General features: G+C 35.9%; 1 protein-coding gene and 1 long non-coding RNA gene across 2 annotated transcripts; both read left to right on the forward strand.

Annotated features, from left to right (window-relative positions):
* The first annotated feature begins 1,497 nt into the window (after positions 1-1,497).
* LOC136808274 (uncharacterized) lies at positions 1,498-5,705 on the forward strand. The gene is made up of 4 exons (XM_067064815.1): positions 1,498-1,608; positions 2,788-3,141; positions 3,508-3,681; positions 5,087-5,705. Exons 1-4 carry the CDS (start codon positions 1,563-1,565, stop codon positions 5,542-5,544), a joined length of 1,032 nt encoding a protein of 343 aa, XP_066920916.1. The 5' UTR covers positions 1,498-1,562; the 3' UTR covers positions 5,545-5,705.
* A 9,463-nt stretch (positions 5,706-15,168) lies between these two features.
* LOC136808226 (uncharacterized) lies at positions 15,169-20,008 on the forward strand. The gene is made up of 3 exons (XR_010846845.1): positions 15,169-15,956; positions 18,504-18,600; positions 19,410-20,008. It is a non-coding gene; the product is annotated as an uncharacterized lncRNA (long non-coding RNA).
* The last annotated feature ends 646 nt before the right edge of the window (positions 20,009-20,654 follow it).

Raw genomic sequence — 20,654 nt, forward strand, 5'->3', positions numbered from 1 at the left:
GCAAAATCATTCGGTATTTCGGAAATCGCTAACCTCGTACGCCCAAAACGACGGCAAATCTCGGTTATAAAATTCCTCGAAAAAAAAATAGGGGCGAATGCCGACGATTTTTGCGAAGCGAATTTATGAGCGAAGCAGTTTTGCTATATTGTGTGCACGTACCTTTAACTTCTATCCCAAGCAAAAATTTGCTATAAAATTTGCTATATAAATCACATCTTCAAACCGATGATTTTATCAAAATAACCTCGAATGGTTTGGCTTGAAGCCACTTTCTCGGTTTGGTAGCTAGGACTGCGAAAAAAGCCGTTTTGAAATGGTGTACCCTAGCAGTGAGGGTGAAGGCTTCTTCATAAAGACGAAAGACATGTATCTATTTTTCAGATCTGGCATGCGGGAATAGTGTCAGGACATGCAGGCGACCTGGTAGGGTTGGGTATGGGTGTGGTTTGGGTGTGGTTTGGGTGTGGTTACGTATCAGATTGGCTAGGAGTTGGGTTATTATCAGTTAGGGTTAGAGTTGGAGCTCGAAACAAGCACTCTTTTGTGATTTTCTCTTAATACAGTCTGGTCTGCAGTTTGTACAATATAAATAGCCGTCAGAAACACTCTCAACTGTTATCTCCGTGGTCGAATTGCTATAAGACTGGGTACACACCTTACATAGGAATTTTTTCAGTGCAAGGGATTCAGTGCAAATTATTTTCAGCATTCATTTACTACACAAGCGAACTAAATTGATTAAAGTTCATGCTTCAGTTGAGATTGTGGGGCCATATTTCATATAATCTATTTGAGTATCATAGGTTAAGAATTTACAGACTATGCTAAGACAAATCACCATCTAAGAAAAAAACACAAAGACAAAAAAATTTCGCAAACGGATTTTTTGCCAAAAAAGAGTTTACAGCCGGTAGAGTTTGCCAGTAGTTTCTTTGAAACTCTCTCGCCGATTTTTTCGTATACCACCATTACGGCTGCAAACTGCTTTGCGCATGTATATTTTCCCGCCTTTCCTATCCCTGTAACTGTAACGATAACATTGTCTAGAATTTACACTGTGGTGACAAATCTGAATTCTATTGAGCGCGCATTCAGCGAAAACAAAAGTAACCATAGCAATAGTTTAGGATATTTGGTGAAAGCTGTACCAATACACCTTTTCGATCGTACTAACTAAACTCGATCCAATCCTTTCTTGACACATTTTTCTATTGTCTTTGGGTGCGAACTGCGAAGGACTGGGACGGTTTTAGTGGGATAAAGTGGACAAAAAAATGCCCGCGCGGCAATTGGCGGCTACGGTAAGGTGTATCGAATCACAAGTAAGAAACCTAGAAAAGAGAGCCATCACAAAACATACAAATTTTTAAAAAAGACTCGAAAAGGAAACCACAGTCAATTTCCTGAAAGGAAATTGAAATTAAAGGTTTTGAGTACCTCTTAAAATATCCTTGTCATCATTTCTATGAATAAGATATCATGACAGAGGAACAATCTCCTATCCATGAGGACATGTAAAAAACTATTCAAAGCTCATTGAAAGTTTAAAGGCTGAAAAAATGTGGAGCTTTATGCTAGTCGTTTGCAGAGTGTTTTTCTCGACAGGTATGTGAAATATTTTCCAATTACAAATTATGTTTGTGTATTAAGAAAATAGTATTAGCATTTGTTTTGGGGCTGGGCATTTGGGACTGCATTTTTTAAACATTTTAAAACCCTTTCTCTATCACTTTTTCGTATCAAATAAAGAAGCTTGAAAATGATAAATTATGATAAGTTCACGTTTTCTGGCTTACATAATTTTTTTATTCAATTACTCGCAATCTTGCATATTAAAAGGGGGATCCCTGTTAAAGAGATCACCAGATAGTTTGCAATATTTGGCCAACAGAAACCTCCAATGGTCCTGAGTAGAGCCTTCTAATATTTTGGTTTAACTACTTTCCAATGTTGAGATTTGAAATCTCTAAAAATACACCCCCTTCTCACAGACCCACTGGGACCCCTTCCCACTAGAAAAATCAGCCAAAATATAGTCCACGGTGAAAAATTATACTCCAATTTTTGTCCCACTGAAAATAGTCAATTAAATCAATCTCCACTGCCAGATATTGTGCTATTTTCTCCATCTTCACTGAATTTTTAGACTTGAAAATAAAAGAATTGAAATCTCCAGCCATAAAACCCGGGGGGGGGGGGGGTACTAGGGCAAGATGGGTTACGGGGATGCTCCGCTGGTCAGGGTACCTTTTCTAACCTCCACGAGTCCCAGGTAGGGTCGCAAAAACACCAAAATAGAAAAATCAGTCCCTCGTAGGGTGCCTTTTTGGGGAAAATTTGGGGAAAAAGTAGAAAATTTGAGAAAATTTAGGAATTTCAGTCCCATTCAGGGTCACTTTTTTCGCAAATTTCGAGTCCCACGTAGGGTCCATTTTTCGAACCTAAGCAGAGCACCCCTGTCGGTCGACAAGGGTAGAACCCCCCCCCCCCCCGGGCATAGAAAATATAAGAATGTCAATCCCCATCGAGTTTCAGTCCGTTATTTTTATCCCCACTGGTATAAAAAATCCTATCGGGTCTGTGAAAAGGGGGTGTAAAAATTGGTTACTTATGTTAAAATTTGTAACTTGAATACCTCAGCTTTGGAAAATAGTTGGAAAAAAAGATTTGACGTTTTGTTCAGGATTAGGAAAGGATCTATATGCCGAATATCTCAAATCATCCAGAATCATCTGAATCCTTTTAAAACAAAGGACAAATATAATCGTTATCGTTTTATTTTAGTTTCAGGTGGACAAATATATCCTTCAAATGAAGTACAAAGTGTAGCTTTGAATTCAGATTTCCACAAAAATTGGACAATTCAACCAGCACCAAATGAAGAAGCTAAATCAATTATTCTTTATTATCACAGCGGCGAGAAGGATCCTAAAGTAGCTTGGCATGGAAGTGTCACCAAATTGGGAAAATCAACATTCAACGGATCATTAAATGTCAATATTATAGAAAATACTGAAGTTGTAGTTGAATTCTCAAACATTCAAGAAGCCATGGTTTTATATTTGATGGTTCATTTTGTAGATGACAAGAGCGGGGAAATGCATGCTTTTTACTCAAACGTCAAGATTGTTCTAAAAGGTTTATTTAAAGCATACTCACAACTTTTGGAAGTGAACAGCACCTGGGGGACACTCGATTTCTAAACGACGACATATGTGCCGCCAAAAAATGGCTTTAAATAAAATCGACTACCTCAAAAGGTCATAAACTTTTGAAATCTGGACTAAAATTTGAAAACTTTGGCTGAAATTTTGGGTGACATCAAAAAATGGACAAAATTTTCGAAATTTAGTCTCTCTAATCTAAGGGTCGATTTCAAACTTTGGCTTGGACATACCCGTCATCTCCTAAACCTAGTAACCACGGATCGATTTAGAGAGCTCCATGTACAACACTTTCGCATTTCATAAGCCAGCATATTTTATTTGCTCTCTTTTGTTTTAGTCAATGGGGAATGGGCAAATTGGGGAAGTTGGAATGCATGTAGTTTGACTTGTAATACCGGAAAACAAACTCGTAGAAGAAGATGTACTGATCCATCTCCTGAAAATGGTGGAATTGATTGTAGAGGATTGAAAATTGAAACTAAAAACTGTTTTATAAGACGCTGTGTCCCAGGTATGTTAAATCTAAATTTCAATGATGATTTTCCTGAATACCCAGGAGGGGGCAATGACATTGACGTGCTACTTGAGTTTGAAAAGTGGATCCTGTCAGATATAAATGTTTGGTAATTTGGGACCCTGAAAAGAGGCTAAAATGACGAAATGTAGACAAAAAATTGAACAACTTTCTAGTTTCCACCCTGACAATTCTGTCCAAAAAAGTCGACCCTGCCAGATACGCATCTTGAAAATTAGTAAATTTGGGACCCTGTTAAATATCGCCAGAATAATAAAAAGGGACCTTGACCAGCGGCACCTCCTCGTTTCCTATTTTGTCTGAGTGCCCCCCCCCCGGATATGGATAGTCCTGAAAAATGACCAATTAAAATGTTTTGATATCTTGTTTTCGTGATACCCAAAAAAAAACTATGTAAGAAAACGAAATTGAAAGTATTTTAAATCTTAAGCACAAATTAAGAACAATCTAAGGCTCAGTTATAGTGAATATTTAAGAGCAAACGTATAACGACCAAGACTGAATGAATTATATAGAGAAATAAACACCGTCAAAGACAGGAGTTTAACCAAACTTTCTAACACGGGAATTTCGATTCTTGAATTAAATCTGGAGAAGTTTTGTATTGCGTATTATTTATGTCACTTTCTCATTGGGCCTAATCCAAGCTCATGGGCCGACTAATGAAAAGCCGCTGATTTTCTACATAAGTAGTGCAGCCCGCGTGGTTTGCACACAGCAAAGGTTAGATTGAAAGAAACATTTTTTTAAATGTGCCACGAAAAAACAAAGAAAGTACTAAAAAATAAAAAAGTCTGTCCAGATATAATTGGCAGCGGAAACAAGAATGCCTGTAACTTTTGATAGTCAAATATAATTAAGGAATTTTTTTTTGCTTGTTTTAGAGAATCAAAAGAGCTATATTTGAATGTATTTTTGGTTGAAAAATTTGCGATTTATAGCGGTTAAATTTGCGATTGTAAAAATTGAGCTTTTTTTCTACTTATGCTATAACGTTCATTTTTACACCAGTGGTAGTGCAACCTTAGGTTAAGAAGTTTTTCAAATTTCAAGGCAAACAAAAAAGTCATTCGGAAGATATGGAACCCGAAATACCCCTTGGTAGCACTTTTCTGTGAAATATCAAATCTCCAACTTATTACTAAAAACGGGGGTTATGTTATCTTTTTTGAACGAAGCAATTAAAAGTTGGAAAATATTATTGGTATCATTGATTATTTCGAAACGAAGTGAAATCGAAATCACAATATAATTGTTTTTATATTCCAATTAATGTCATAGGTATTGATTATTTAATTGTTAGCTTCTTCTATACCGGGATATCTCCACTGTCCAAGGGAATCACAATTATTACTTCAAAATTTACGTTTTTAATTTTTAGTTGGATACGCCAAAGTAACCGTTCAACCAATATGTTACAAACCTTCGTATAGATCACCTGCTTTGTTTAGACTGCCAATGACCGGAAAGATAAGTTCCATCAAACTTGAGCATGTTTCTGGCTATATAAGTTGCAGCATCAGAAAAGAGAAAAGTTACTGGGCTTGTGGATGCTGTTACCATTCAACTTCAGTCCTAACTCTTATAACTGACGCAAAGGACAACCCGCAATTCCCGGTTCAAAATTACGAAACCAGAGTCGGTCATAAGGAATTTACTGTACCTGGGTTTAATCAAATGTCTAAATTTCTTGTTCTACCTGCTCCTAAGGAGGATCCATTGTATTATGGTAGAAAAGATGAAGTGCTGAAAGTTTGGTTCGGTGAAGATTTTGTTTCATGGGCAACGACCGATAACAGTGGAGAACATTGTGTCCATGTATGGGTAAATTATCAATGAAAAAAACAAGTAAATAGAAACCTAAGACTCTGTAACTTTCATAATTCACGGACTCAATTGTGAATAATGAGCTTTCTATCGTTGTTTTAGACCAGCTGCTGAGCTGCTGGTTTGTTAAGTCGAACCAAATTGAAAACTTCAATATGTTCAAAAACTCCTTGAAAAAATCTCAGTTTGTTACGTCATCGTTGCTACTTTTAGGGTTTCAGGGGGTAAAAATGTTTGCCCATTTTTCACCTAACAAAACAAAAATTCAAAAGTTCATTTTTTGTAGTACTTTAAGTTTCTTGCATGCAATCATCAGCTACATACTAACCTAGAGATCAGATTGTGAATGTTTTCTGCACACCACACTGAAGCTCGAAAGGGATGTGTAAAAACATAACAATCTGACGAATATCCAATCTCGAAATCGTAAGGACCGCGTTCGTCAAAAAGGACAAGAACGACAACAAAGTTGTGTCATTGTGTTTATGAATAGGGCGCCGTATCAGTTTTTAACATTTCGGCGCACAACAAGATTCTTGTTGTAGAATTTTCCGCGGGAGGACTATTTTCCTCAGATGTATAATTTTCAAGCGCCTTCAAAGGTTTACCGTGTGCGATAAGAAAATTACGAACAGCTGTTATCAGGTTACTACATAAAAAATGTAGAAAATAACTCACAAAGAACCAGAAAGTCAGAAAAACTACGAACAAGAGACTGGAAAGTACGAAACAAGTCCAGATCTGTCTTCGTCTTTATGAAGAAGTCACGACCTAGCAGTGAACAGCAACAAAATTACCGGAAGCCGAAACACGGACTGGGCGGCACGCATCTAAGCAATCTAAGCAGTGGTTCTTCGGTTTTAAATGTTTATTTTGCTGTTAAATGGAAAAAAATAGTTTGAACGGTGACAGAAAGGATCTTCATCATCCCTTGACTTTTAACAGCAAGTATCAAGTATCAAATAAGCTCAATCAATGAGAGGTTTTAGCAAGTCACGCAGGGCGGGAGGAGTGCTCTTTTAGTGAACGAAACTTACCTTGCAAAACCAAGTGAATATTCAATGATAAAGAGGAACGGAGGTAATAAAATCTGTCGAATTTGTCAAGAAATAAATCAAAACTGCCCAAGAACCAACAAGCCATCTTTATTTGTACATTTTTGTTTTTGTTTTATTTTTATGTTTTGATGATTTCGACAGACGATTCGTGATTCGAATAAAAATGTTCGATCGTTCGACGAATATCGTTCGATTTTATTAAGGCACCATTTACACTAGAATAACTAGAAGGAAAAAAAGAGCGATGCACGGGCGGCGGCGGCGGCGGATGTTGTGCCGCCGTGGATTATGTGATGTGTTTGGGGCATTAAGGCTATTACGAACCTGTCTCTATAGCGGCTTTATTAGAGGGATTTTTAGAGTGTCTCTTATTTTGCTTGCAACTTGCGAATTGAGGTGAAGTCTGGATTGCTTCACAACCCTTATACAATAAGGTTAGTCTTATTAGCAAAAATGATGGTAGACCAAGTTGTGTAGATAGAGTGGTACTTTCGCTTTAGCCTGGATATCCAAGCTCAAAATTTTAGAAAAAATTAGTTTTACCTCAGCCAGACAAAGTTCTAAAATTATAGAGCTTGGTTCACCTAGAAATCAGGTGAACCCCTGTTGACAGATTTTCCTGCATGAACCTCATGGCTGCAAATAAATATATGCACATAATGATATGCATAATTTCAAGATGGTATCCCAGCAGTGATAAACCAATTTAGAATGGCAGCCTTGACCATAAAATATAGACAGTGTGGTGGAAAGTCTGTTAGACAGAAAGTGCAAAGTGAATTTTGGGGAGACAAAAAATTATCAAAACAAAACTTCCAACCCAAAACAGCACTACAAAATTGGCAAACAGAAAAGAAGAATTGAAGCAAAATAAAAAATAATACCTTTAGTTCTTTACACGATGCAACCAAGTCATTAAGAAGATTTAAACAAGAATATCTAAGCAAGTATAAAAAGAAAACAACCAGAACATCTAAAAATTCCCATGTTTTGATCTTCCCACTTCTTCCCTACCATTATTGTTATTTTTATTTGGATGCGTGGTCAATCACCCAAGGGAGATATAATTAGGCATTCTATTGTTATTTGCTTCGAAGAAGAAAAATCAGGTGATTTGCAAAGCAGCATACGCGCCTTGCTGATCGCCCGCGCGATCCATCCAAATACTTAGGCGGACACTTCAAGTTGGCTCGCATAATTTCTCATACACGCTCCACCATTCAGATCTCTGATTCGCTTAGGCTGCTGGCATTCACTAACAGATTCGTGCTCCTTATAGAGGATGCTTAATAAGCTATATTTCCTTTGTCCAGAGATTTGCCGCCTTTAGCCGATATACGGCTAAAGACATTTTTAGCTAGCGAGTGTCTACAAATATAACATTACGTAATGTTTAAATTTTCTGTGAGGCACCGAATCATAGATTGGAAAATATATTTGGATTTCGAAAAAAAAGTAGGCGGAAAGAAGTCTTCCTCCTTTCTTGTTTAATATGGAGATTTTGTAAAAGATTAGAAATTAAATTTATTGAATTTAAGTGCCCTGGTGTATCTTCTGTGTGCACCAACAAAATTTTTATTCATAAAACTACATTTTGATGCTTGAATTTGGACTAGTATGAGTGTATAATTTTTTACCACACTGGATTCGTTGATCACTTTGGCTCCAGATAATTGTTTTGTCAGTTCTACAGATATGTTGCAGATTATTTCAAGGTATTTTAGTTATGTTTATACAGTACATTTTGGGGGTTATATTGAATATTTCTGACATTACTTCTTTATGATTCTACAAAAGGGAGTGTTGTTGTTGTTTCCTTGTTAAATGTTAAACAAAAAACTTTCACTCTTCGATACTGTGTGGCCTTTGTGTTTATCTTTTTCATGTACTTAGCTTCAATCCTTTTGAAGAGATTGGAGTGTTTTTGGTTGTTTTCTTTCACTTTTTTGTTCATATTTGTATTTTTGAGCTTCGACCAAAGTGCTGTATAATGTATAATGAGTACTAAAGTCTATTCACGATAAGTGTGCACTTTTTTTTCATTTACCTATAACTTTTGAAGGAATTCTTCAATCTTTATAAATTTGGTATCATTGGAAAGATATTAGTGAGTGGAACAATTTGAAATAAAAAAATCTTTAAAAAAATTCTAAAAATGAAGATGAAAATGAAGAAGAAAAAAATAAAGATCTTGTAGAAAAGTGCTATAACTTTCATTTTCACTGGAGAGATTCTTTGATTTTAGGAGATAATCACTGTGAAGAAATTTTATTAAAATATTTATTCAATATAAAGTTATGATACAAAGTTCATAAGTGATTGACCCCAAAAAACAGCAAAAAACTGCAGAAAACAGCGTTTTTAGACTTCAATCAGCTTATAACTTTGTTTGATATCTTTTGACTGAATGATTATTTTAGAGAATTTTTTTCACAGTGATGACGTTCGATGATTAAGGATTCACTTCAGTGAAAATGATAGTTATAGCACTTTTCTACAAAATCTTCATTTTTTTCTTCTTCATTTTCATCTTCATTTTTAGAAATTTTTAAATATTTTTTATTTCAAATTGTTCCACTCACTAATATCTTTCCAATGATACCAAATTTATAAAGATTGAAGAATTCCTTCAAAAGTTATAGGTAAATGAAAAAAGAGTGCACACTTATCGTGAATAGACTTTAATCTTTCAAAAGATAAAACATGTGACTATGTATAAAGTGCGCCGAGTTGGCTACTAGCACAAAATATATACACCGGGTATAGATTATACTACACTCCCCCACATAAGTGAGAGACCCAAAATAAAAGAAATATCGTTTAAAACCTATCAAAAATAGGATTGTTTAATATCTTGCAATGCGTTTGGCACAAAAGTGATGCCCGCATAGTCTATATCATCAGTTTTGTTACTATGAATAATAACCAGTTTATTCACGGGACGTTTTAATTGTCCATTTGTAGTCTTGATTAGCGTACCCCGTACTTTGCTGTCTTTTCCTTTGATTAATTCTACAATTTTGCCCATTTTCCATTTTACTCTGGGCCCTTGATCATCGATAAGACAAACGTCTCCAACATTAAGAGTTTCAGTTTTCATGTTCGTTTGGGTTTTACATCTCTTTCGCGAAGACTTGTGAGATATCTGTGTTCCACTGTTCCCAAAAATACGACAAGGCACGCTTTATAGCGCCACAGTTTATTTCGTTGTCATTCTCATTTTCATTTGGTCTCAATCTTCCTTCAGTATATAAGATGATTGGGTTTTAACGGCTGTGCGCTTTCGTTGTCGTAAAGGTGCGTTGACGGACGATTGTTTAAGATGTTTTCGATACGTTTAAAGAAGTGTGTAAACGTCAGAATCTCTTTTCGTAGAGATTTTCGTAAAATACGTCTGGTTGACTGTATCAGTCTTTCGAATACTCCGCCACTCCACGGAGCAGCCTCAATGTTAAATTTCCAACGGATGAATCTAGATTTTGCAAAGTCTTGTGTTGCATTATATGTGAAATTCGATCCGTTGTCCGAGTTAATGACTTTTGGTGCGTTGTATCGATTGAAAAAGCGTTCCAAAATCCGTATGGGCACTTCTGAATCATAACTTGTAGCGAGATCCAAGTAAACGGCTCTCGTAGAGTAACATGTAATCAAGGCAATCCATGAAAGTTTGTTAATCACCAAAATTGTTTCTAACGAATACTGGTCTATTCCGATATTTTCAAAGGCGAAACTCATATCAACACGTTCACGTGGTAGTTTTGGAGGTTGGGGATAGATATATCTTTTTCCTTCAAATAATCGACAAATCAAGCATGAATTTATCAGTTTTTTGATGAGTTGTCTACCTTTCGGGATCCAATATTGTGATCGAAGTTCGTTCAGTGTATCTTTCGTTTTGTTGTGACCGACATTTTTGTGACTTTCGAGCACAATTAGTTCAGCAAGTCGGCTATTTCGTGGTATTAGAATAGAAAATTTCGTGTCGAACGGAAGAGGTGCATTTCCTAATCTTCCTTTGCATCGTAGAATACCGTGAGCGTCTGTGAAAACGTTGAGATTTCTCTTCAGTTGGTTGTGCTCGGATGAGCTAAATTCTTTCTGGACTTCAAGGATTCATAGCTTCTTGGCGTCCCTATATGATCGATTGATTCTTCGGCATCATGCCTCTTATTTAGTTTAGTGTTTTGAACACTCTGTTTCAAGTTTCTCACGAACCTTAAAACCTTGGCCGTAACCCGAAGTAAACGGGTTAACGAACCGAATCTTCTTGGATCGAGGATGCCCAGTAAATTCGGGACCTCGACCCCATCACTAGAAATTGTATGACTTTCATCAGATTGTGGTATTTCACACGAATCTGGATCAGGATACTCACGAACAATATTATATAGCTGTCAAAAAGAACGAGATTAAACTCAGGATTAGCAGCTAAACAAGTAACTTTCTCTTCATCATTAAGGTCAGAGAATTCAAATTCAGTCCCAAAAAATAAATTAACAGCCTTAACAGTTTCTGTAGAATGTTCTCATTGTTTTGAAAATTTATCACCTGGCTTGAGATCTGGCCAATGTTCTTTGGAGAAGGATAAAAATTCGGGACCGTTCAACCACCTCTTATTTTGCACAATTTGGGATAATAACAAACCCCTAGTAACATCGTCAGCAGAATTTTGTAAAGTGTAAATTAGTTTCCAAACAAAAGTTTTTGAATTCACTCTAATTTCGTTTACTCGATTTTGAACAAATTGTTTGTAAACTTTATTTTCGTTTTTGAGCCAACAGTAAACAACGGTGGAGTCTATCCAAGCATAGAGATTATCAATCAATAAAGTATCTTTCAATTCAGATTTGACTTGATTTAGAACGAGTGTTAAGATTTGAGCCCTGGAGAGTTCTAATTTGGGGACTGTACTACCCTTCATGGGACCAATTCGAGATTTGCCTGTAGCTAATGAAGTGCTAACAAGGCCGGAATCAAATTCAGTTCTTAAGTAAACACAACAGCCATATGCTCTTTTTGAAGCGTCACTAAACACATGAAGTTCACGTGAAACTACACGATCATCAGTTGTAGTATAGCAATATGGTCTCAGAAAACTTATTTCTTTAATTTCTTTCAAATCAAGGAAAATTTGCTGCCACGTAGAAATCAGCTCAGGAGGGATCATTTCATCCCAATCAATTTTGGCATTGCAAATGTCTTGAAACAAAACTTTTTGCTTAACGATTAGTGAATTTATAAGTCAGATAGGATCGAAAATGGATGATGTAAATTGTATACATGTTTTTTTTTAAGCAAGTGTATCATGCCCCTTGCTTGGTCAGGCTCGTGTATGCTTAAGTTCTCAAAGCATCCAGGCATAGTTTATGCTTATTATATGCTTAAGAAGTATGCTTATGATTCACCCCAAGCCAAGTTTTTTAATGAAATTTCAGAAATTTTTTCTTAATTCTGCTGTATTAGCCTCCTTTTCAAACATTTTCCACCCAGGACATTTTTATTCCAACCCCCCCCCCTTATTAAATTTTGAGATTTTTTCCTGCTCATTCCAACCCCCCGGCTATTAGGTACCCGAGAGTAGTATCGTTTTAAATGTGATAGTATCGTTTTAAACTAAAGATAGTATTCGTTTTAAACGAGATGGTGTTGTTTTAAAAAGATCGTATTTAATGGCGCTTCCGCCGCCATAGGTTCGGCCTGATTTGGCCAGCTTTCAGCGTATTAATTACTTATAGCTACTTTCGCGCGCATTTTGATAATTTATGGAAAAAGTTGACTCTGCAGAAAAAAGGAAAACAAATGAAAATGAAAACATAAATCCATTAGAAACAAAATGGCTGTTGGCTGGAAGTCTAAATACATGTGGCTGATGTTTTGATGTTGTTTTTAGCAGTTTTGAAAGTCTTTTAGAGCTTGTGAAAAAGTTTTTATGGTAAGTTGAATATGTGTGTTTCCCTGGGTTTCCAAAGTTCAGAAAGTCTGTCAACAAGGGTTCACACGCACACAGACTGTTTATAACATTCTGTATCAGACAGTCAGACTAATCTACCTGCACCAAGCTCTATAATAGACCTTTTCGCCTTTCCATCCAGATATCTTCATTTTGACTGCAGACTTTTATCAAATTCTTTTTGTAATGGCTTGCCAACACTTCAAGGAAGAAATGAAAAGACATTTTTTTGAAAAAGAAGACATTGCATTGCAAAAAAACAATAAAAACGTTATAAAGCGGAAGCTAAAATTGCTGAACCTACCTATCTTTGTAATCATGGCATATAAATAACTGTTTTAGGCTAAAAAAGGGTCAAATTTTACAGTGGTATCACTCTCTATAATTCTAGTCCTCATTTTCAGGCTGAAAATGCTTGCCAAAGTATGAAAAGTAAAAAATAATACCTTTAATGAAAGAATTAATTTCAGAGAGTAGCACCATTGGATTTCTCAGGTATTTTCTGATAAATATGGAAAGTTTCACTGTCTGAACATTTTTTCCTCCGCAGCGCTTTGTTTTGAAATCAAAGATGAGTTGTGAAATTTTTTGTGTCCCGCAGATCTAATTTTTCTAAAAATGGCCTTAGTTGAAACAAATTTTTAGACAAAAGTGTAGAATATTACACCTACATATTATATATGGTTGGAAAGCTAAAAGAAAGCTCTAAATTACTCAAAAATAATTAATTTTATAGCTCAACTACACAAAGAACAATTGCTTGTCAAAGTTTGACCTAAAATTGAAGATTTTGATAAGCGTCAAATAAAAAACAAGCAAACCCGGAATGGCTATACAAGGCTCTTGACAGAATATTGTTTGTTTTATTGTCAATGAATGATGACAGTGCCGTTATAAATTTTGTTAGATCTGACAAATTGATGTTTGTAAGTGCACTTTATAGTTTTGATTCCCATTGAAGAATCATATTCTGGTTTTCATGTTATTAGATGCTGTTTTAGAGCTTTAGAGCTACACTGTAAGAATACACCTTATCGGAAATTCCACATCCTCGCGTTGTTGCTACGCAACACTTTTTGGGAGGTAAACAAGCTCGATATTGCGGTTTTCAGGCAAAAAGCCTTACAAAACACCCAAAATGTTGATGCCAAAAGAGCCTCCAAATCAACTGAAGAACCACCGAAGTTGTTGTTTTTCTCTTTCTAATAGCTTCTGCTAGCATCTTGAAAGCTTTGTTTTGTTTGTTTTTTTCAAATTCAGTGTATTTTTAGGAACATAAACAAGCCAGATATAAGCAAATGAGTTCTTGTTTTACGCGGGAACTTTTATACAGGTCTAGAATTCATGTAGTATATTTACATGACGGAAATGTACTGTTGAAGGTGGGCCGTACCACGCGAACGTACTCCATGGATTGCTGACCATACCGTCGCTACTCACGCTACCATTTATGTTTACCTCCCAATTTCAACGGATCCATTTTAGCGCAATTGTTTTTGTGGAATTTCCGATAAGGTGTATTGAAGCGGGCAAAGATTACCGCGCGGCTGATAGCGGACGAAGGTTTTTTTGAAGATATTTTCAGTTATAATCCAAGGTAGAACAAACTTAACATAGAAAAGGAGTATTTTTTAGTGCTCTATACGATGATCGGTATTTTTTTTGAATTCTATGTTTAGATTTTTCTACCCAGCCCCGTTGCTATGTACGCGCGCCCTGTTGCTAAGCTAAGACCTTTGCTTGATTTCGAAAGCGAAACCAAGATTATTTAGCGCACACTGCCGTTTGTGTAATATCGATAAAGTGAAATGAGGTCCTGACTGGGCACGTGTAATGATAAACAAAGTTAAAATGCTGCGAATGCGCTAGAAATCGCTCACAAAAATCGGCAAAGATAAAATTTTTGAGCAAAGAAAACGTCATCAAAACAAAAAGTCCGAAAAATTTACCGACTCTCCGACTCAATTTTACTCAATTTTCAGGAGTCGGTCGGGCGACGCGAAAGGAAGATATTTGTGATTGCTGCCCAATAAAAGATGGAATTTTTTAATCCAAAAAGAAATATTTACAGAATAACAAAAGCCTTTTAGAAATTTGTTCTTAAAGACATAGCATATTTTGTTTTCATGCCATTAAAAAACTCCACAAAGACGGAGTACACACATCAAACTTTCAAAGCACGCAAACTAACTGAAAGCAGTAATTATGACGTCACACATCATCAATGTTTTGATTAGTTTTGATTTGATCATTTGGCAGCTCTATAATTCTCAGGAGAATAACCAGACAATCTCAATCGAACGGAATCGACGATCGAACCAGTCGAACCAAATCGAACGTAATCGATCGATTGAAATTCGATTGTCGAACGCAATCGAATCTCAATCGAACGTCAAAATTCTGGGTAATATTCGATGGGTTCGATTGTTGTTCGACTGGTTCGATCGTTGATTCCGTTCGATTGATATCGTCTGGCTTAATAGACCTTTTCGCCTTTCCGTCCGCCATCTTGAATTGTATGCAAAAATACAGGAACGAAAATGCCATGGTTGGATTTAGTTGGAAAGTATGCAAAACATATGCAAGTTTACATAAAGATTATAAAAAGACAACAAAGCATCTTATAAATAAATATTATAATCATTAGAACAATAAAAGATGGAATTTCTTAATCCAAAAGGAAATATTTACAGAACAACAAAAGCCTTTTAGGAATTTGTTCTTAAAGACATTGCATATTCTGTTTTCATGCCATTAAAAAATTCCACGAAGACGGAGTACACACATCAAACTTTCAAAACACGCAAACTGAAAGCAGTAATTATGACAACACACTTTATCAATGTTTTGATTTGATCATTTGGCGGCTCTATTCCCAGGAGAATAATTTGCCGTCAGCCGATAAGGATTATTTTTTACCTTCCCGGGTGATTTTTCAGTTTGAGTTTCTGTCTAATGTTATGGTCTTTTGAAGTGCTTGTTCTAAGAGATGAGTGAATATAATTGTTTTTGGCCCAGCAGCGCAGCGTAGTGGGCCTTTCATCTGCACAGTGCCCGTACGTTTGTTAGTTACGCAAAGCAATTAGGCGGTGTTCCGCGAGAGTACATATATTTTCCAGGCTAAACTCAGTGCTATAATGTAGAGGGATCGACAGGGATCGTCTGTCGGCTAGCATACAATTATCTATCCTCTAGCAAAGCCGAGCAAAGCCATATGTTGATATATGGTTGAAGACCGTATCTTGTTATTGTCTGTATTTCGTATAGTCTACCACCTACATAGACTATCTTCAACTCAACTGAACGTGGAGTGTTCATCCTCTTTTTCTCTCAAAGACTGAGAATTAAAGAGTTCAAGCAGTAAAGAGGATAAATCAAGATTTAACTGTCACTGACTGCTGCTGCCATTCATAAAGGTAAATCTCTATTGTGTGTGCTCCAGTAGTATCATAAGAATATTGCTATTGGCCTTTATAGCAACAAGACACTCTGCGAAATACAAAAAATCTGCAAGGTTAATTCTCAAATTAAGGGCTATGCTAGGTAGAAAAAATGCAGCGCAGATCACTATCAGGTTGTTTGGCATCTGATTTTGAAAACAGCTATTCTATCTATTACTTCCGTCTCCCAATAATAGGGCCGGTCAGTCGATACTCGAAACCAGACGATCTCAATCGAACAGAACCGATGATCGAACCAAGCGAACGATTAAAATTTTATTGTTGAACGCAATTGAATCTCAATAGAATATTAGGCCGATGGAATTTAATGTTATATTTACCGTAAGCCGCCCGCATGTCAAAAAACTGCTGCAACCAAGTTGCCATTATTTTGTTATTTTGGCGCTTCATCAAGATTTTGAAAGATCAAAACAAACGGTCCGGCAAATATCCGGTTAAAAACGAACCCGTACGGCCCTACCATCTCTTTAAAAGTGCGCTTCTTTGATTTTTATAATTATGGAGATGATTTTTTTGCTCACAACTTATTGAGAATTTTCTCCCTAAAATAATGAATAATGAAAACTTGGCCGCATCGAATTCTGAAGATCGTCATTACGATAAACATATCATTAAATTCCATCAGCCTTACCCCAATTTTCGGATTCGTTTGTTGTTCGATTGAGATTCGATTGCGTTCGATTGGGTTCGATTGCATCGATTCAATCACTCGAACGAAAATCTCAATCAAACGAATCAAATATTACCCAGAATTTGGTCGTTGGATTGAGATTCAATTGCGTTTGACAATCGAATTTCAATTCCGTTCGATTAAGATCGTCTGGTCGAAATGGAGAAAAAATTTTTACTTGACAGTTAGCCACACTAGCGTCCCGCCAAAATACGTATCAAAGATTAATGCTGCGAAACGCGATATCATTTACATTGACTCTCAAGCAAAAAAATGCGCCGCAAAACTTCTAAAGGAATTCATGAAAAAATAACCCGGCGCTTTTTAATGAAAAGAACATTTTCAAATTGCCTAAAATTTGAGCCATAGATGAAAAAATTTGAGCCAAGCCAACCTTGAAAACTAATTTGAAGAGCAACTTCCCAAGAAAAAGATCTACGGGGGAGGCGGAACCCACCTAGATCCGCGCACTGCCTGATAGGCTATCTCCCGGAAATTTTGCTGGACCTCAAACAATGACCCATTTACATGTGCGTAATTGTTTTACTTTAGCGTATAAACAAGGCCTTAAAAATCGAAGTGCTGTCTCGGGAATTGAATGACAAATTTTAGTTGGTTGATTTTGGCTGCTGCACGTTTTATTTTGCTTCCAACTTTTAGTTTTAATTATTATTGTCTTGCGAACTTGATTCAGTTAACTCTCATCCTTGTTGTTGAAATGTATCCTGTAGATAACTGATGTTATTTTTTCTGAAAGCTAGATCTAGTGTGACTAACTGCTTGAGGTAGCAAAAACTTAAAATTCACCAATTTCAGTTCTAACCAAAATTGATTCTTGCCGTCAATCATTAAAAAAAGGTAAAAAAAGGGGAGATTTACCTGGCCATTCACCATGTCCACTATACCAAAACGCCATTAAAAAGTATAAGTATAATGACTGTAAATGAGTAATCAGTATAAATGACTTTGAAGTTTGTTTATTTTGGACTTTTTCGATATTTTCAAGTATTATTTTTGATCAAGCCTGAAGCAAAAACATTTTTTCTGTGATAGCATTTGGTAATGAGTGAATCTATTCTGTTCTAAAATTATGTACTAATAATAGCTTCTCCTAGTTTTTGCACATCAATTATTATATTCAGATAATATTGATTCAGATTGATTTTGCTAGCTTCATTGGGTTTGTTTTTATTATATTGTCAGTTTTCAGTTTTCTATTTTAGCAAGAAAGAGTATTTCAAAAATGAGTTTTTTTGAAGTTTCTCTTAGTACCGTGTTTGTGTGGGAGGGGGTGGGTTCCCTTTAAACAGCTTTAAACTCAAATTTGTCAGATTGGTATTGGTACTAAATTAGGGGGTGGGTCCCATGATATTTTGTCAAATTCAAAAAGTCATGTTGGTATCGATACCAAATTAAGGGGGTGGGTCCCCCCTTTTTCTGAAAATTATGATTTTCAAGCTGGTATCAATACCAAAATAAGGGGGTGGGTCCCCCCTTTTTCCGAAAATTATGATTTTCAAGTTGGTATCAATACCAATTTTGGGGTGGTGGTGTTAACTTAGCTCAAAAGGTCAAAAGTCAGGTTTTTGGGCTATGGGTTGGTATTATAAATGTTGACCCCCCCCTGCACCAAAATAAGTTCTTGTCAAAATTTAAAATATATTCATTCACCAAAATTCGTTCTCACGAAGATAAAAATTTTTGCTGACTTTAGTTGTTTGCCAAAATAAGTTCTCGCCAAAAAATTTTCCCTTAAAGGTATTACTCCAGGCCATGCCTTATGATTTTACTTTTTGTTAATAAGAATCATATTTATTTTTCTTTTTGTACAGTTTTGGACCATCTATCATCCATATACATCAAGACTGTTATCGTACATCATATCCAGACTGATTGGTTCCCACTGATTGATTGATACCCAATCTTAAGGTGAGTTTGAATTTGATTTTCTTCAGGATTTATCATTAAAAGGCTTGGTAACCTAATGACTTAAGTGAAAAATCAAGCTGTGTATTACCATTTACTGCAAAATCTTTGTGAGGTTGGGGGAAGCGTGGTAAAGAGAAGCTCATTGTTGGTTATAGTCTAGAGAAGGATTTCTTTTTTTGATTCGTAATTTTTTGTCCTTTTTGTTTGAAACTTTTAAAGGGATAACCAGATAAAATATGAAAATTGGCTAAAAGATTCTTTACACGGTCCTTAGTAAGCCCTCCAAATATTTTTGAGAAATAACATTCCAGATTCAAGATATGACAATTAGAAATCTCAGTTTTTCGTACCTCATACGTACCTCATGTTGAAATTCTATTGTCTTCCAGCAGAAATTAAAAATTACCTAAATATTTCGACTTTGAAAAACAAGTAGCCTGTAAAATTTGGAGGTTTTGCTAAGGACTATGGAAGGAATCTTTGGGCTGAATTTTATTTTTTATCTCCTTATCCCTTTAAAGTTGCTGCCCTAGAAATGAGATTTTCACTTGTATTTGTAAAACATCATGATCAGATTTCATCTCGGGTTCTTTATGTTGTGCGAAAAAATTGTGACCTATAATTGCTTGCACGCCTCAATTTTCAACAAAAAGCAAGTATCTTCCTAACAGGTGGACATAATTATGAAAGTCTTCCAGAACTTGGAACAAGCTTACGCTGCACTTGAGCTTTACGATTTATGAACATGGTAGTATACTCCAGTTGAACGCGACTGTTTGGGTAATTTCGTTTTTGTTTTTATTTTTCAGGGTTCATCAAGTCCACATCATTCAGTGTATAGCTACTCTGGTCAATCTGGATTTACATTAGATAGCTTGGTTATACAAAGCTAACTTGGATTCACACAGTTAACTCAGATTTAAAGGATTCCCCTCGATTCACTTGGCTCACCAGAATACACTTGGAGTACTTTGTTTTACTCAGTTTATTTGGTTTTACACGGCTCAATTGATATTACTCATCGGCTCAATTGATACTACTCGGCTCACTTGATATTACTTAGCTCACTTGATATTACTCGGCTCACTTGATATTACTCGGCTAACTTGATAATGTTCGGCTAACTTGATAATGTTCGGCTCACTTGATACTACTCAGCTAACTTGAAATTACTCAGCTAACTTGACACTACTCAGCTAACTTGATATTACTCGGCTAACTTGATAGTACTCGGCTCACTTGATTCAATTAACTTGTGTTTCATTTGGGTAACTCAGATTTCCGAGGCTAAACCAGAATTTATGATTTTTTTTAACATTTCATTGTTTACCACTTACTTGCTCAGCTTTTTTAACTTGTTAAAAAACAATAGGTTATTAAAATAAATATACATTATATTTGAAACTGACGTATTTATCATTTTTTTTACATTCCCCTTTTCAAAACATGATATCGATCGAAGCATCCCGTAGTTCAATCGGCAACTTTAACGGGACAAGGCAATATGATCTCCGCTCAATTTATCGTCATTTAGTAGTCAACTCTTCTATTTCAAGCAAAACTTCAAAACTTTCTTTGTCTGTGGTCATGGAAGAACTCTCCATATCAGACGACTTGTGAAATAGTGACGGGAGATTTTTTTACTATCTTTACAAAGTGACAATCAATTTTGCAAACGAAGGGTACAATATTCCCTTCAAAAAAAAAGGGGGGGTGGGGTAAAATAGTGAAGGGAGAATTTTTTAGTACCTTTAAAAGTGACAATGTCTAGATATATTACATGTTAAAAACTGCTATTGATTTTTACATATTCAGGAACTCTTGCTCCTTACACAACCCCTTAGGAATGCAAATTGGGTCGTCCAGTTGTTTGATCATCGATCCCTACAATGAGAAAAAAACAGTAGACTCCCGGTTATTCGAAGCTCCAAGGGGGATGAGAATTTACTTTGAATAACTGAAAAATTCGTTTTAAGATTAATCAATCAATTCATTTTAATCAATCTACTGTAAGTCATAAGATAAAACAAAAGCGGAAATTATAGAAAAATCAA

Source organism: Clytia hemisphaerica, unplaced genomic scaffold, assembly GCF_902728285.1.
Source record: "Clytia hemisphaerica strain Z4C2 unplaced genomic scaffold, Clytia hemisphaerica genome assembly, whole genome shotgun sequence".
NCBI classification, from domain to species: Eukaryota; Metazoa; Cnidaria; class Hydrozoa; order Leptothecata; family Clytiidae; genus Clytia; species Clytia hemisphaerica.

What these genes read in the sequence shown, in the direction of transcription:
- LOC136808274 (XM_067064815.1), top strand. Translation starts at nt 1,563, where the DNA reads ATGTGGAGCTTTATGCTAGTCGTTTGCAGAGTGTTTTTCTCGACAG. An exon ending in CAGAGTGTTTTTCTCGACAG is followed by an intron (nt 1,609 to 2,787) that starts GTATGTGAAATA and finishes GTTTTATTTTAG; the next exon opens with TTTCAGGTGGACAAATATAT. An exon ending in TATAAGACGCTGTGTCCCAG is followed by an intron (nt 3,682 to 5,086) that starts GTATGTTAAATC and finishes TTTAATTTTTAG; the next exon opens with TTGGATACGCCAAAGTAACC.